This window comes from Sciurus carolinensis, chromosome 5 (genome assembly GCF_902686445.1).
Source record: "Sciurus carolinensis chromosome 5, mSciCar1.2, whole genome shotgun sequence".
Taxonomy (NCBI): Eukaryota; Metazoa; Chordata; class Mammalia; order Rodentia; family Sciuridae; genus Sciurus; species Sciurus carolinensis.
This window is the reverse complement of record NC_062217.1, coordinates 149,471,723-149,488,181: the sequence shown is the minus strand read 5'-3', so window position 1 is coordinate 149,488,181 and position 16,459 is coordinate 149,471,723. Positions and strand designations below refer to the sequence as shown.

Sequence of the window (16,459 nt, the reverse complement as noted above, 5' to 3'; positions counted from 1 at the left end):
TATCCCCAGCCCTAAATTTTGTTTCTTAACTCTTTTTTTTTTTTTTTTTTTTGGTGTTACTGAGAATTAAACCCAGGCAATTTACCATTGAGCAACACCCCAGTCCTTCTTGTTTTTTATTTTGAGATGGTCTTGCTAAGTTGCTGAGGTTCTCACTAAGTTGCTGAGGCTGGCCTTGAACTCCAGAGTCTCTTGCCTCAGCCTCCTGAGTTGATGTGATTACAGGTGTGCACCACTGCACCTGGCTCTTGAATTTTTTTCTTAAAATTATTTACCCCTTAGCAATGAAAATAACCACACTGATTATCAAATTCCCATGCTCCCTGGGAATATCTGGATATGCAAGGCCCTAGTTGACAGATTAGGCTTGAATTCATCAAATATTTGCTCACTGCTCCCTCTCCTCTTCTCATCCTTTCTCTTTATCTCCATTTACTCTCCTCTCATTCCCTACTCTTCCTGTTTATTTTTCCTTCCTCTCCTGTCTGTGACATTTAAGAATCAGAGAAACTGTTCAAACCCATCACAGGAGGACTTTTTTTTCCCTCTACCATTTCATTTTATCTTTAAAAAAACCTACAAAATGCAAAATACCACAACCCATGAAAATGCCATGAAGCTGGGAAAATGCCAACCTTCAACTCCTGAAGCCACAGTAGGCTCATCCAGAGGAGGAGTATGTACCTGTACACAGTATACTCTCAAACACACACACATCACACACGTACACACACATAGGCTGAGCTCACAGAGTGAACAAAGGGGACGATTATCTGACCAATTCTGTTCAATGGTCGGAGAACTGAGTTGCAAAGATTCCCCCCACTGCCAACACACACTGAAAGCACACGGAACAGACCTGCTTCTTAAATTCAGCTGGGCTCAGGGGATACCATAATTCTCACAGGCCTTCATGATATGCAACACTATCCATAGAATATCCTTGTGGCTCTTCAAGTTTTCTTTTTTAAAGGATTTCAGTATTTATACACACACAAACAAGAATGCATACACACTGACATAGACACATAACATGAAATACACACTGGCTGGGTGTGGTGGCACATGCCTGTAATCCAGCAACTCAGGAGACTGAGGTGGAAGGATCACAAGTTCAAGGCCAGCCTCAGCAACTTAGTGAGGCCCTAAGCAACTTATCAAGAAGACCCTGTCTCAAAATACAAAGAAAAAATGGGCTGGGGATGTGGTTCAGTGATTAAGTGCCCCTGGGTTCAATCCTGGGTACCAAAGAAAAGAAAAGAAATGCAAACTTAATGATTACTACTGCAGTAAGAATAACATTTGCTGAGCCCTTAATATCTGCCAAGTACAAGTCTAAGCAGGTTTATGTGAATTGGCTTATTTAATCTTCATGACAACCTATGAGGGACCTACATGATTATACTCATGTTATATGAGTGAGGAAACTGAGGTTCAGAGAGTTTGCCCATAATCATGCAGCTGGGGAGTAGTGAAGTTAGATTCAAAGTTCTCCCCGGAGTTTCCTTTCTTGCTTTATGCCACACAACTCTATGTGAATTGCCTGGCACATAGTAGGTACTTAGCAAAGGTTTTCTGAGTGGATAAATGAAAGAATAAACCAATGAAAAATCACATCTATTAAGAACCTGATAGTCTCCCTCAAGATGACAAAGTGGACTCCCTGAAGAATACCAGTTCTACTAGACATTCAGCTTATTTGTACAAAGTGATCTTCTTCCTGACCAAAACATTCAGGGAAGCCAAGTGCCTCTCAGCTGCCCATACTAACTGCTTCCACTACCCAGTCAATGGCAGCCTTCTTTTAACCAGAAATCAGACCCAAATGCATAAAGATACTTTCTAGCTGGGCATGGTGGTGCACACCTGTAATCCCAGCTATTCAGGAGGCTCAGGCAGAAGGATGGCAAGTTTGAGGCCAACCTCAGCAACTTAGACTGTATCTTAAAATAAAATAAAAACAGGGGTGTGGTGTAACTCAGTGGTAGAGCACTTGCCTAGCATGCTTGAGGTCCTGGGCGGCAGGGGATACTTTCTAACCACAACACTTAGTTTCCTAGAACATTTTTCTCTGAAAACAGGTATTTCCCAATGTGTTGAATCCAATCAATTAGGTGGATGTTTCTAATTTGCCAGATCTTTGGCATCCTATGGACAACCTTTATAGATGATTGACTAAAGTTTTTGGTTTTCATTCAGATGTTTGGGAGTTGCCACGGTCATTAACCTGTTTGTCAGCAAGTGCTCGTGCATTTCCAAGACACGTAAGTGAACACTAAAGAGGAAAAGAATAACCCAGAATAAAACAGACTAAAGAGGACAGGGGTAGCAGCTATTTGAAAAATCAGTCAGGCAAATGGCATTTCGGGAATGGGTTGCTACCTTAGAGATCCATTAGAACGTGGATCTAGCTCACAAGAGACTCATGTGCTTAAAGACCTTTAAAAACCTCATACAGCTGTATCCTTAGCTGTCTGCAGAACTGTACCAATCAGATTCCTGCACAGCAAAGCTGATGGATCAATCCCAGCATCCAGCACAGCTAGCAGTCTGCCCACAGTGCAACCAATCCACCCTCTCCACACTGCCTCTCTCCCAATGCCTGTGTCTGTGCACTCCGTGTCTCTATGTGTTGTCAGTCCAGGCTGTAGATTTTGCAAAGCTTGGTGTAAATCTGGTTTGTGACTTTGTACACGTACCCCGATTTGTGATTTAGTGCTCTGCCTTTTCTCACCTCTCCTACCTCCATTTCCTTCTCCTCTGTGTTTTAATGCTGTTTACAACTTCCCTACTCATAGAGCCACAGAGCTATCTTTCAGTGTCTCTGATACACCCAAATGATTTTTCTTATCCAGGTTTTCTCTCTCCTCGACTTAATTTATGTTTTTGCAAATAGGAACTTTAGATTGTTCTATTCAATAACATTTAGGGTAACTGCTTTTATCAACGGGATCCTGGCACTAAAAGACTCCTTTCAAGGGACATTTGTTTATTCTTATGAGCAACTGGCTCTCCCTACGTGTAAGAAGGCTGCGTGCAGGCGTGCATACACAATGTCCTCCTCAGTTTGTGCCTCTATGCTCCACTGCCCCGTGTCAATGCCACTTGGCACTGGCAGGAAGAGCTCAGCAAAAACCATGATGTGGACCACAGCCCCAAAATGCTAGAAATAAATCCAGGCTGTGGGCCCATCCTGTGGATGACCACTGAGTCCTCTTAGGAGAAGACCCACATATACCTTGCAGGGTTGCTTCCTCCAAATTCTGTCTCCCATGCACCCCTTCATCTACAGCTGCATAGAAGGTTTGCAATGATATTATTGACAAGCAAGGTGTTGGGGTTTAACTCTACAGGTGTGAGTTGATGGGAAACCAGGAAAATGCTTGCCTGTATCCCTAGGCCATTTATTGCCTTTTTTCCTTCTCTTTAATTCTTTCTACACCTTTTCTCCTTTCCTAACTCTATTTGACCTTGAACTCTGGTCTCTCCCTTCACACAAAAATCTGTCACAAGGGGGACAATACCTCCAGAGAAGCAGTTACCTGGCCTGACAGGCCTGGAGACCAGTAACCAGAGAGGCCAGCCTATCACTCCACTCCTGGAAATAAATCCCATTGTATTTGCATTTTAATTTTCCACATAAACAAAGGCCCAGAGTACTCGCTTGGGCAGCATCACTGGACGAATTTAATTAGAAATGAAAAGTTTATAGGGCCCTCTTTAATGCGATTAATGCTCAGTTAACATTTATCACATTCGTATGCTGGAATCGCCTTTTCTAAGCAGCCACTAGCCATGAAATGAATTTCTCTCAACTTTTTTGTACCCGCCCTGGGAGGTCATCTCCTAAGGAGTCCACATGACCTTCCAGGCTGTCTCCCTATGGTCAATGGGAGATGAGAGTGGAGGAAGAGGCAGACGTTATCTGCTGGGTAGGAGGCAGGGGGCTAAGAGTGAGGGCCAGCACTGTTTCTAGGAGCAGCTGACACTGAACTGGGTGCAGGGGGCTCAGTGCTTAGCTCTGAAGTCTAGCTGAAAGTCTTCAGAGTGTTTTGTGTGCTTCCCTCTTCCCAGTCTACTTTTGTAGTCCAAACCAACGGTGTGTCTGGTCAGTGTTACTCCGAGCAGGCTCTTACTTCTCTCTTCCTGTCTTCCGCTGTTTCTCTTTTACCTTTTCCCCCTCCCCGTCTCTCTTATTCAGAATCCTGTTAGGCTTTCCTTCCAAGGAGCACAGTTATCCTTTCCTTGGGATAAGAAAGCCAAGTTCCCACATCAGTATACCTCTGTCCCTCTGGTTCTCCCAGAGGCCAGACAGTCACAGTCAGTTGGAAGGCTGTCTGCCCTCAGAGAAGCAGAGGGGAGAGGGAACATGAAACCTCTGCTGGTCCCTAGAGGAAGGAGGGCCTTCCTTATCTTATCAGGTTCTCTTCACTCTTCAATTAGAATCTACTGAGATTGGTTTCTTAATCCAAACCAGCTAACCTGAGTGTGGAGAAGGAGAAAGAGGCTGGAGAAGGAAGGAGCTATGGGGACGGGCGTCCACTCTGCAGATATCTCCCTTTGAAGTGACACGGTACATACAAATGATGCAACTGCTACCAGTTCTCCTAGCAAGGTGTTAACACTCACCACTGCAGCCCTCACGCACAACTTGACACCCTCACCTCCAATGGAGCAAACACACACGGCTCACCAGTGTTCACACCCCCAGGCTCGTGTATGCACACAGACTAACAGTGTCGGGACCCTATGCAGACCTGTCCTGACCCTTACCTATTGACCACTAGGATGTCTACTGTCCTTTTGACCCTAAGCTCTCTGGATAGCATTTGCTAACACCCAAACAAGCAGACCCTCCAAGTGATGGCAGGGACTCTTGTTTTCGGAACAAATAACCCCATTGCTGGAAACCTGAATAGCAAACCACCAGCTCCTGGGTTGACAAGACTGACTTCTTCTGGGAGCTCCCTGGGATACTGGGCTATTTGGACAGGGGCACAAAAGCCAAGCTTGGCTAGATGCTACAAGCCCACATACTTTTTCTAAAGCAGAGCTACATAGAGGCCCCCACCACATGTTCACCAACTTCTCTCAGGGTAAACACATTTAGGCATGCACCAGAACTCACCCTCTAGACCAAGAGCTGGCAGAATAAGAAGCCAAAGAGGGGCTCCTCCCTGACCATCTCCATGGTCCATCAGGCCAGTACTGTCTAACTGGCCTCTTCGATTTCCTTCATTTACCTACCGGTTATGGGCAGGGTAGCAGAGTCTGACCAAGACCCCAGGGCCAAGAGGGAGCACCAGGATTATGTAGAGCTGTCTCCAGCACTTGCTTCTATTTGCTTGAGCTCTGGGGATTCTTTGTTCTTCCTTTCTACCCCTGCCCTCTCTTCCAGTCCTCTCCTCTGCTTCCTCTCTGATTTCTTAACTCCACTTTTCCCCTCTCAGTCTGCTGCCTTGTCTTGCCTCCTGTTAGGAGCTGCCCAGCACATCAGCTGGCTTTCTTGTTCCTGGGTTGCTGCAAAGGGAGATCACTATAGGTTGGGTAGGACTAAAAGTAGGCAGAGCAGAAGTCCAGAGAAAAGTGACCAGGGGCTCTAATGAGGAAGCCCCAGGAAGCCTGGCTGCCCTCCCTTCTTCTGGCCTTTCTCTCACTCTCCCTTCTCAGCCTGCACTGCAGCAGCCCCATAGATACTGCTGGTATCCTGCAGAGTGCTGTGGGGGCAGGGGGCCGCGTGTCCATGTCTAGAGCTCATGTGAGTCCCTCTCAGAAGGCACTACACTGCTCCCAGCTCTGCAAGTTTATCCCCCAATACCACTTCCTTTGCTCCACTGTCTTTTCAGAAACTTGCCCACCTTCTCCTCCCTGGCTGGCCTTCATCTTTTCTTGTATCACTTCTGAGCCTCTCCTCAGGGGCCCATCAGCCTGGACTAACAGCTGCCTGGAGCTGTGGCTTTCTTCAACCACCCTGGAGTCCTTGCAGGGTATCAAAGGCCCTGGCTTAGATGAGCAGGATCCTCCTTTTCAAGCTCTGTGGTTGCATCCTCTGTGCCCTGCCACATGGTCCCGTCCTAAACAACCTCAGCCAGGCCAAGGCAGCCCCCAGACAGCTCTCTTTCACCTCTCAGCTTCCCATCTCCCTCCCACCTCTTGCAGTCCACATCCTCATCTCCTGTCCCCTTCCCATTCACATCTCATCTTCTCCTCTTTGTCTCACACTGCCTTCCCCAGGACCTTCTGGACTAAGGGGCTCAGGAAATGCCCTATCCTCTTGTACTTGCACTGAGGTTACTGCTCTGGCTTAAAGCAGAAAGATCAATGCAGTGAGTTACGTAGACCAGAGGCAGCCTATCAAGGGCCAGAATGAATCGAGTCTGAAGCTGTGTTTAATTTGTCTAGCACAGAGTTTTCAAAAGTGTCTTCCTGGAAAAGGTACACTCATACATTGCTGGTGGGGATGCAAATTAGTGCAGCCACTCTGGAAAGCAGTGTGGAGATTCCTTAGAAAACTTGGAATGGAATCATCATTTGACCCAGCTATCCCACTCCTCAGCCTATACCCAAAGGACTTAAAATCAGCATACTACAGAGATACAGCCACATCAATGTTCATAGCTGCTCAATTCACAATAGCCAGACTGTGGAACCAACCTAGATGTCCTTCAATTGATGAATGGATAAAGAAACCGTGGTATATATATACAATGGAATATTACTCAGCTATAAAGAATAATAAAATTATGGCATTTGCAGGCAAATGGATGAAATTGGAGAATATCATGCTAAGTGAGATAAGCCAATCTCAAAAATCCAAAAGGTGAATGATCTCACTGATAAGCGGATGATGACACATAATGGGGGGTGGGAGGGGGGCAAGAATGAAGGAAGGAGGGACTGTATAGAGGGAAAAGAGAGGTGGGAGGGGTGGGGGGAAGGAAAATATAACGGAATGAATCAAACATCATTACCCTATGTAAATGTATGATTACGCAAATGGTATGCTGTTACTCCATGTACAAACAGAAACAACATGTATCCCATTTGTTTACAATAAAATAAATTTTAAAAAAAAGTGTCTTCCTGGGATGGGGATGTAGCTTAGCAGGAGAGTGCTTGCTTAATGCATGTAAGACCCTGGGTTCCATCCCCAGCACCTCCCCCCATATAAAAAGCTTTCCTGAATCAATGCCTATAAGTTGGGCCCTCATGGCCCATGTACCTTTCCAGAGCCATGTACCTTACTTGCCAGGGCCTGGAAGGCATTTCTGTTGTAAGTAGCGTCTGCATCACCACTCTTGGCAAATACCAGTCTGGACAGTCTGGACTTGTGGGCACTGCTCTACTTCCCCCACATCCCTACAATAAACCTGAATAGAATGCTACCCAGGTTAGCCCTGCCTGCTCTCTTAAAACACAAAACTTCTCATTATGTCATCTCTCAAGAAACACAAGAAAGGGTCCCACTATTTTTGTGATCGGAGGACAAGTTATGAGAAGAGCCTAGGTCTGTGACCACTACCTCCTACACACCTTCCTCTTACCAGAGAATTCCCTGGTACATGGACCTGCTCCTTCTCCTCCAGGCCAGGCCATTCTCTTCTTATTTCCCATAAGCCCAGCAGCTCCCTGTGCCTATCCGTCCTCAGAAGGCCCCAAGCAGCTGCCTCTGCCACCATGCCCTGTCCGGCCTCCTAGTCAGTTCCAACCATGCATTTCTGACCCAGAGCCTCTTCCTCATTTCCCTGAATTATTGGGGGAGGCTTTGGAGACTAGACCTAGGCCTTCCCTAAGGACAGCTCTACCCATGACTATGTCCCAGTGCCATGCTTCCTGCTGGAGGACCTGGCTTGTGGGTTGCTGGACCATAGCTTGGGAGGAATGGTTGCACTGGAAGAGTGTCTTCTTGGTTGCTGATGCAGTCAGTTTCTAATTAGCCCTGCCAATTGATCTGGGGCTGGAATGTTGAAGAAATGATGGACAGTTGGTCACACAATTCAATGTCAGAAAGTGACATGGCATCGGTTCAGTACATTCTCTCTGACTAGGAGCTAACCGAACTATAGAGTATAATGATGAAAATAAAAATTTAAAAAATAAATAGGCCCAAATGAGATTTCTTCAGCCCAGCCCTATTACTGCTACCACTTTGCTCAATAGCCCAATGACTGCCTGGCCAATTGACCTGTTGGGCCCAAGTACAAGATGCCAAGCCTTTGCCTGTGACTACAGGTCATGTCCTGTGGGCCTTCCTCCCTCCTCTTGGCCTCAGAGGCCTGCACCTAACAACAGATTCTGGTGGGCACACAGAAGACCCACACACAGACGACATCTACCTTTAGGCCTATAAACTATTGTGAATATATTTAAGTTGTGCTGTGGTAGCACCAAAAGAGAAAACATGACCGACAGGAGATAACCCCTCAACCCAGAGACTCAGTGGTAGATAGATAATCCCAGGTGATGTCACTTTTCTCCATCTGGCATGTCTCCTGTAGTCTGGGAGTTTGTTGGGAGACAGTTTCCCACTCCTTGGATCTCAGTTCTTGTTCTGCCTTCTCCAGATACACTCAGAGTGGGTGAGCTGTGCCTATAGCTACCTCCCCTGCAGGAATCTGAGCTCTGGACACCTGGCCTGGCTGGGTAGGAGGTATGAGAAAGCACAGTAGGGAACCAGAGAATTGGCAGGTCAGATGAGTGCCTTTTACTGCATTCTTTTAAGGAATAGGAAGTGAAAAGATCTTCTTTCCAGTATGTTCATTTTCCTCTTAATATAAGAACTGCAGTCCTATTTAGCAACAAGGCCAGACCTGAGCACCAAGAGGCAAAGCTGCTAGAGATGCAGATCTAGGAAGCTGGAATGGACAATGGGTGCCTGGATTTAAGGTGTTCCTTCATTAGTCCTGTTAAGAAGACTAGGGAGCAGTATCTCCATCTCACATGGATTTATAAGGAGCCCCCTTTTCAGAATGCATGCTTTGGGGAAGTGTAATTAAACTTCGGCACCAGTTACTACTATTGCTACTCTTTGTCTAGAAGCTATCATGCAGCCCACGAGCACATCCTGTCACATTTACTCCATGTGCCCCACAGAAATACCCATTCCCCTACTATCCTCAAAAACATGTCCCACCACCCCAATTTCCAATGCTGCCTCTCCATCCCTGGCTCTACTCTGCACAACAATCCCCCACCTTATGCCAACAGGCATGTGAAGCCACCACTCTCCCCTCGGCCACATCCCCACTGCCTCCCCAATCTTCTCTTCTCTAGACACCCCTATTTCTATTCTCTAGGGGCCATTCCTGCCTGGCCCTGTCTCCACTTGGCTAATTCCCCTTGTGGCCCTTCTATTGAACTGTTGTGTTGTCCATTTCCCTGTGACAAGGGCTCTGGTTACAGAGTTATTGATTGGTTTTCATGCAGACAGATGGGCCCTTCCCGGGTTCCCATCAAAATCCCTGGCTGTATGGGCTGATTGTTGCCTCTCAGGGTGTAGGATTGCACTGGAGACCACCCTCCACGCAGTCTCCTTTGCCAGGGCCGTGGATGGTAATAAATGGAGGCAGCCAGAGCGATAATAAAAGCAATTGAGTAGGTTACCTGTGCAGACACAAGATTTATGCCTCTTCATATTTGATGTGATTGTTTTATTGAGTTCTTGGAACAGTTGGGACACTATTTATTTACTTATTTAGGGTCTCCCCTTCTCTTTTCTTCTTTGCATCACCCTCCAAAACCTACCTGGAGCTTTTGTTAGGAATAACCCTTCCTGGGTGCCTCTTCTTAAAAGTTGCAAGCTGAGATAGAACTCACAGCAACCAGCCATTGCCCTTAACAAAGGCCATTCTGTTGCCTGAACATCCATGAACCAGTTAATAGGGAGACAATCAGACCAATATAATGGCCAGTCAAGAAATCCAGGCTAAAACAACCAAGGAAACAAAATGTAGGCTTTTCAGGAGGACAACGCCAGCACAAGTTAAAGAACAGGATGGATAGTCATGCCTGCTTCACGTGTTCTAAGGATGCACTACCTTAACAGCTGGAGATATCCTCTGGGATGGGCATGGCTTCTTAGACAGAAATTGCTGAGGAGAAACTGCTATTTGTGGCCCCAGTGTGCTAGGCCCAGTGTACCAAAGGTAAGGTCTCTGTCCTTATTTCTCCCATTCCTCTGTGGGCAGAAGTCTTTTTCTTAACTCATTGATTCACTCTGGCTCTTTGCCCTGAGATCAACTGTGCTGATCATCAAACAGATAGGAGGTTATGGAGATGTGGCAGGCAATGCTACTACCGTGTTCTAGTTCCACACTAAGCCAGGCCCAAGAATCAAATACGCAATGTTTTGGAACCTGAATTCCAGAGAAAGAGAAACACACCCTAGTCTTGAACATATCTTCAGCATTCCAGTGCCTAGAAAGACTGGCTCCTGGCTTACTTGGAAATACAACTGGTAGACCACTGTCACCCAACTGCTAGACCTTTGATGAAGACCTGAGAATGACATAGTGGTGTTGGGAGGGATCAGAAAACACCTGAATGACAGACTGGAATTTTAAAAAACACAAGTTCTGGGACTGTCACCTTATTACAGTCAGTGTTGCCACTGCTAGAAGGAATGTGCTTACAAGCTAAGCTAAGGGATAGCACCTGTGGTTGGTGGGTAGTGAGCAGCAGACTCTGGAAAGGTCCATTCCAAAAATGTACAGGTAGGGAGTCACTAGCCCCAAAGAGTGTAGGGCAGCCTCAAAAAGTTAGAAGGTGGTGCCCTTATTGTCATTTCATTCCAAGAGTGCACTCTCAGGGGATCTCCAGTAACCCTAGACTTCATCTGGAGTTTGTGCTATTCTTTCAAAGGAGCTGTATTCCCTGCCCAGAGCAACAGCCAAACCAGAAGACTCTGGCACATAATCAGGGAAATCCTTCCTGCCTAGTCAATTGCTCAGCCATGTAACTAGGTGACTTTTTCCCCTTTCAGTAGCAAGGATCTCCCCTCCATCTCTCCCTGCTCCAGGCCATTTCCCACGCCAGATTTCAATCCAAAGTCACCTGTTTATAAACACCAGCCCTCCACAGCAGTGGTGTACAAGCCGAAGAGCTGACAATTCTGTGTTAGCAATCAGTAACCCAATATTAGGAATGATTCAGATAAATTCCATGCACTAAACGACCCAGTCAACTTGGGATTTTGGACAGCGGTCTCTGGGAGTAGGGAGGCCTCCCTGACCCACTCTTTTGGCCCAAAGAGTTATTTCTATGAGAATTTGCTAATGGAGAATGGAGATTGGACAGCTAAGCTTTAATCGCGATAGGATCAGAAATTGCCAAAACCATTTTTAAACATGAAAGCAATTTAGTTTATAGTCACAACAGCATATTTCAAGTGCGGCGACAGCATCTGTTTTGGGGAGAAGATGAAAAGCCTTTGGCTCAGGTGGGTGAGCATGTGTGAACTTCCTTTCTTGCCAATGCTGGCTCCTGCCACCCTTACTCATAATGATCTTAAAGGACCTAACACAAGTGGACAACTCACTGACAATAAAACTCTGAACTTAAAACTCCCCATTTTCCAGCGCACTGCAATTTCTGCACAGAGGAAAATCTCTTGGTTCTTCCTGCAGAGAGTGAAAATTCTCAAAACTGAGAAAGGGCTAAGTTTCTGACAAAACCAGCAACAGCAGAAACATTTTGCCTTTATCAAGTATTAGAGTGAAGCACATCTTAGATAAACCATCCCTTTAAGAGCAGAGTACCTACCAAAGGATGCTAAGGATGGGGTACTCAGATGTATCCCAGAAGCCCCCAGAATTCTTTCTACAATATGAACTGTGGGAGAATTCTGCCCAAAGCAAAATCAAGAACAACCTGACTGCTCCTTGTTGACAAAAGCAGCCATGAAGCCTAACTGAAGATCCAGGGCTTGCTGCCCATGCTACCAGTGGCTTCCCTTTTCCCTCCCACTACTGCCTCTCCATCTCCAGCAACACCAGGCTATTTCTCTGTATCCAAAGGAAGCTTCCATGCCCCTGTAGTGATAGGGTCCTGTGCTGGATAGTTTCTGAGGCTGTCAGTGCTGTCATCTGAGACCATGAATCTCACAGTTGGCTCACTTGTCTACTTTATCCCTCAGTTTTGGTGAATGTACCTCAAGGTCTCCAGAGCTTGATCCCCAGGTCACCTGTTGCCTACACTCTACGGCTTTTGAGAATGAAACATTCCCAAACTTGCACCTAAGCCAGTTTCCAAAAACATCTGGACCACAAGGTTTATGTGTTGGGGTGTGAGACAGGGCTGCCAGCAGAATACCTTGTTGCTCCATTCTTCCATGCCACTCAAGGAAACAAATCTCATTAATTATGTACATCTTGGGTTCCTCCAAATGCTTGCAAATATCATCACTGACAACAAGCATTTCTCTGAAATGTTACCCAAAATGTCACCACCTAGTCCAGCTACACTGCTCCTCTACAGGGTCACTCTTGGCCCCAGATGTTCTCCTCCTAAAAATTCAGTTCCAACTCACTGCCAGGGCCAGTAGTCAGCTGAGACAGAGTCTCTGATGACTCAGAAAACAATGCTTTGTCCCCTTTCCCTTCCTAAACAGCACTCCTGCCTCAGCCCTCAGCTTCCTCAGCCTCCTCCTGACTTTCCCCTCCCAAACCACCCAGCCTTTTTCTCTAGCTTCTTTGGAAGGTATCTGAATGTCAAACCGCCATATTTTCAATACCTGGCTGAGCCAGACCCAGGGAGCTGGAGGGTTTCGGAGGGTGTATAATTAGCTGATCAGTATTATGTTACCCTGTTCATAACTGAATAACCATTTTAATACAGATGGCACACACTGGGATAATTTCTGGGGTCGCCTTGCAGTACGTTACAGCACGAGTGTGGCAGAGGGAATCTTCTTTAGCCAAGGTACATTCTACTAGCTAATTTTACCTGCTGTTTTCAGGATGATTTGGGATAATTCCATATCATTTGCAAAATATTTTAATAAAAACCCTGTGATAGGTGATGCCAGTTTCAGAAAAAGGCACCATCTGAATCATTAGTTGTCTCGATTAGTGAGCTTTTAAAGAGTGCAAGGAATAAAGGGGTGTGATTCTTAGCCCCCTTCTCTTTTGGAGACTACCTTAAAATGGGGGTCCAAGGCTGTCTGAAACTTACTTCTGACTGGTGAATGACTTGTGCAGGATCTCTGTGTATAACTGTCAGGTTGTACAGTTCTGCAATGGTGAAGCCATCCGGGGTTCCTGAGCTTAATTGCTGCTTGCATGTTCTGTAGTCACCCAATAGGCATGTTGACATACTGGCTGTGATGTACATGCATGGAGCATGCCCATGTGTTCTCCCAGAGAGCACACTGAAGGGGCTTGTGGATTAGAGTCCTAACTAACCTATACGTCAAGTTTACTCTGACCTATGTCATCTCTACTCTTGAACCTGTCATCAGTGCAAAGACTTTATCCTGGAGATAGGCACCTTAGGTGGTTAGGGCATCTCCCAAGTTTCAGTCTCAAGGTCTGACTTCTCCCTTCCTGCCTGGCATCCCACTCCTTGTCCAGATCCTCAATCCTGCCAATTACTGCCTGGTGGTTGGCATTTGCTCTGCAGACCTGGATGCCAGTACTTCTAGGCCGGAAATTTGTGCAGAGCTTGCTAGCAAGACCTGGGCTCCTGGGAGGCAAGCTTTGTGGGAGTTGGCTAGGAGGGCAGAGGAGCCAGGGCTGGTGGCTGCCCCTGGGGAAGAGTACATGTCTTTAGAAAGGGAAGTCTGTTTGGAGGCAATGAATAGACACTGGTCATTTTAAAGGCTTCGCTATGGGCTGTGATTGTCTCTAGATCCCGAGGCGCGTAATCTTGGAGTCTTAATTACCACAAACACTTGGATTCATTTCCAGGACGCCAGCGGGAGAAGCCTGGCAGGGAACACCCAGCTCTGAACTGGAGACAACGCTGTCTGTCTGTCTATCTCTCTGCCTCCCAGGATCCCTCTCCCTACTCAAAGGACTTCAGGCTGAGAGTTGGAAGGAAGGGTGGAGCTGGACAAAGAGCAGAGACCAGATTCAGGGAGCCACCCCAGAAGGTAAGAGCTGGGAACTGGAGTCCCATCCTGCAGGCCAGGGAGCTTGCTCACCTGTTGATGGAAGAGACGCTGGGCACTGTGTCGTTGTCGCAGATTCCCTCAGCCAGGAGCCGGTCTCGGATCTCCCAGGCGAACATAGTCGGGTTCTGTCGCTTGTATTCAGCAATCTTGTCCACCACTTTGGGCGTTGCCACCTTGGGCTTGGAACCACCGATCACACCAGGCTTGATGCTGCCAGTCTCGTAGTACCTGCGCCGGAAAGGCCGGCGGGGTCAGCAAGAAGCAGGGTGGTGGCAGGGGCAGGGGGGCTGCAGGCTCTGAAGCCGCTGAGCCACTCTCCCGCCTTAGGCAGCAGCTTGGAGGGAAATGGCCCACTGTGGCTGAATCGACTTCCAGAGGGAACTTGGCTAGTGTAAGATATGCTGCAGAGGAAGAGGACTAAGGGATGTTCCCTCTTGGGAGACAGCCACACCAGGGACAGGGTGCATATTGGTCAGAATAAACACCCGTGGGAGAAAGCCCAGCTTTTCACTTGGGAAGAGCAAGAGGAATATCCCGAGAGGCCTCAGGTCACACCAGGGCTGCGGCACCACCTCCAACCCTTTCCTATTGAGCATGGAGCCCTGTGGGAACCAGGACCCTTCTACCTCCTGCGGGCTGCCTTTTCTTCTCTTGGGGACCCATTTTGCTCACCACCCCATTCCTCCAACATCTTTCACATTAACTGGCTGGAAAAAGTGTCCCTCCCTTTCTGAAGCCACAAATGGAGCTGCCTCCCCTTGAAGGGTCCTGAAGCAGGGCAGGCACTGGGTTGACCATGCTCCACTCTTCCTCCTGGGGCCCTGCCCCCCACTTGATTTCCCTTTCCAAATGGAGCAGCTCTTTAGATCCCTTCAAGTTGGGGATCTCCCTCTTCCGTTTGGCACCCTCCACTTTTAACCAAGTCCTAGGGCCAGGGAAGAAGGAGGTTGTCTCCAGGGATAGCTCCGGGCCCTCACCTGCCCAGGATTTTGCTGACGCAGCCGTGGCTGACCCGCAGCTGCCGGGAGATGTCACAAGGCCGCACACCCTGGTGGGCCAGCTCCACGATGCGCTGCCTCACCACGTCGGGTAGGGGCCGGCCGTTCACAAACACCCCCCCGAGCTGGTTCACACCCCCGTGCCCTGCTGGGGAGAGACAAGAAAAAAACACAACACCCCACACACAGCAGGGACCAGCCATTAGTCAGGGTCCGCGGCCCGGGACATGCGAAGGGAGCATGTAGGTCTCTGGGGCACGTTCCGAACTCGCGGAGAAAGGTGGTGGACTAACCATAACTCGGAGGATTAGGGGTTGGAACCCCCGGGGCCATAGAGCCAGGAGAGCGCGGACGTTGGACAGAGGGCTGGACAGAACGCGACTCTCAGACCAGTACGACGCAAGGGAGAAAGTGAGGGAAGGAATGGAGAAGTCGAGAGAGAAAAGAGGGGAAAGAAGGAGAAAGGGATTAATGCCAGTGGGAACAAATATAGGACAATGAGGAGGCGAAGGGCCCGGGAGGACCGAACTAGTGCGGAGCGGGATCCCGCCTGCGCCGCATGCAAGGGGCAGATTCGATGCGTGCGAGGGCTTGGAAGCGGATGATTTGGGGAGGTCGGGGTTCGCTTGACTCTGCTCAGCCGAACCCCAAGCATAGAGAGGGACACACACGTGTGCGGGCGCACACACACACACGCGCACGCACACAAACACGCACCTTTGCTCCCTACCTCTTCCCTTGTATTTATTTTTAATCGGGATTGTACTACCTCCTTCCCTATGCTTTTTATTTGGTTTGTTTTCGACAGGGAGTTTTTCTTTCCTTTATGTTTTCTATCTTTAGATATTTGGGAGCAAATTTGCCCCTCACCTCCTTAGTGTCGAAAGCGGAAAGAAAACGGGTTGAAGAGGGGAGAGTGGAAAAGACAGGTGTCCGGGATCTCATGCTTTCCAAGACAAGAAGGTGGCCTGAGAGCGGCGCGGTTCCCCGCAGCAGCGGAGAACAGAGGCTGTTCGGGTTCTCCTGCCTGTCGCCGGCTTCTCCGGGCTTGGGGCAAACCGTTTCACCCAGGTCGCACAACACAGGCCGCCCTAAGGGGCTGAGGACTCACGGGGCACCCTGCATAGCCAGCCCACGTCAGTGTGGGTCCCTCTGACCTTTTAGACCTCTGCAGCCGCGCAGGGAGCCCAGGAGAGCAACAAGGGCGTTTGCTTTTCTGGCCAAAAGGACTGTGGGTTTCCAGTCCTGCTCAGCTGGGCTTCCAACACCAGAGGCAAGGTGACCACCAGGTGCCAGACCTGAGGGTACTGCCCGGATGCCTCATTCTCCCTGGCCTATGGCAGACTAGAAA

General features: G+C 48.1%; 1 protein-coding gene across 22 annotated transcripts in view; it reads right to left on the bottom strand.

The window, feature by feature from the left end:
- Pax2 (paired box 2) overlaps positions 1-16,459 on the bottom strand; it is an 89,503-nt gene that overhangs the window by 60,098 nt on the left and 12,946 nt on the right. For 13 of the 22 annotated variants that reach the window (XM_047552253.1, XM_047552232.1, XM_047552229.1 and 10 more), the window contains 2 exons: positions 15,088-15,256; positions 14,141-14,338 (listed from right to left, as the gene is read on the bottom strand). In XM_047552253.1, coding sequence (XP_047408209.1) covers positions 14,141-14,338; positions 15,088-15,256 — 367 coding nt within the window. The remainder of the gene's footprint in view (positions 1-14,140; positions 14,339-15,087; positions 15,257-16,459) is intronic. The other 9 variants (XM_047552233.1, XM_047552231.1, XM_047552251.1 and 6 more) reach the window with 1 other exon arrangement.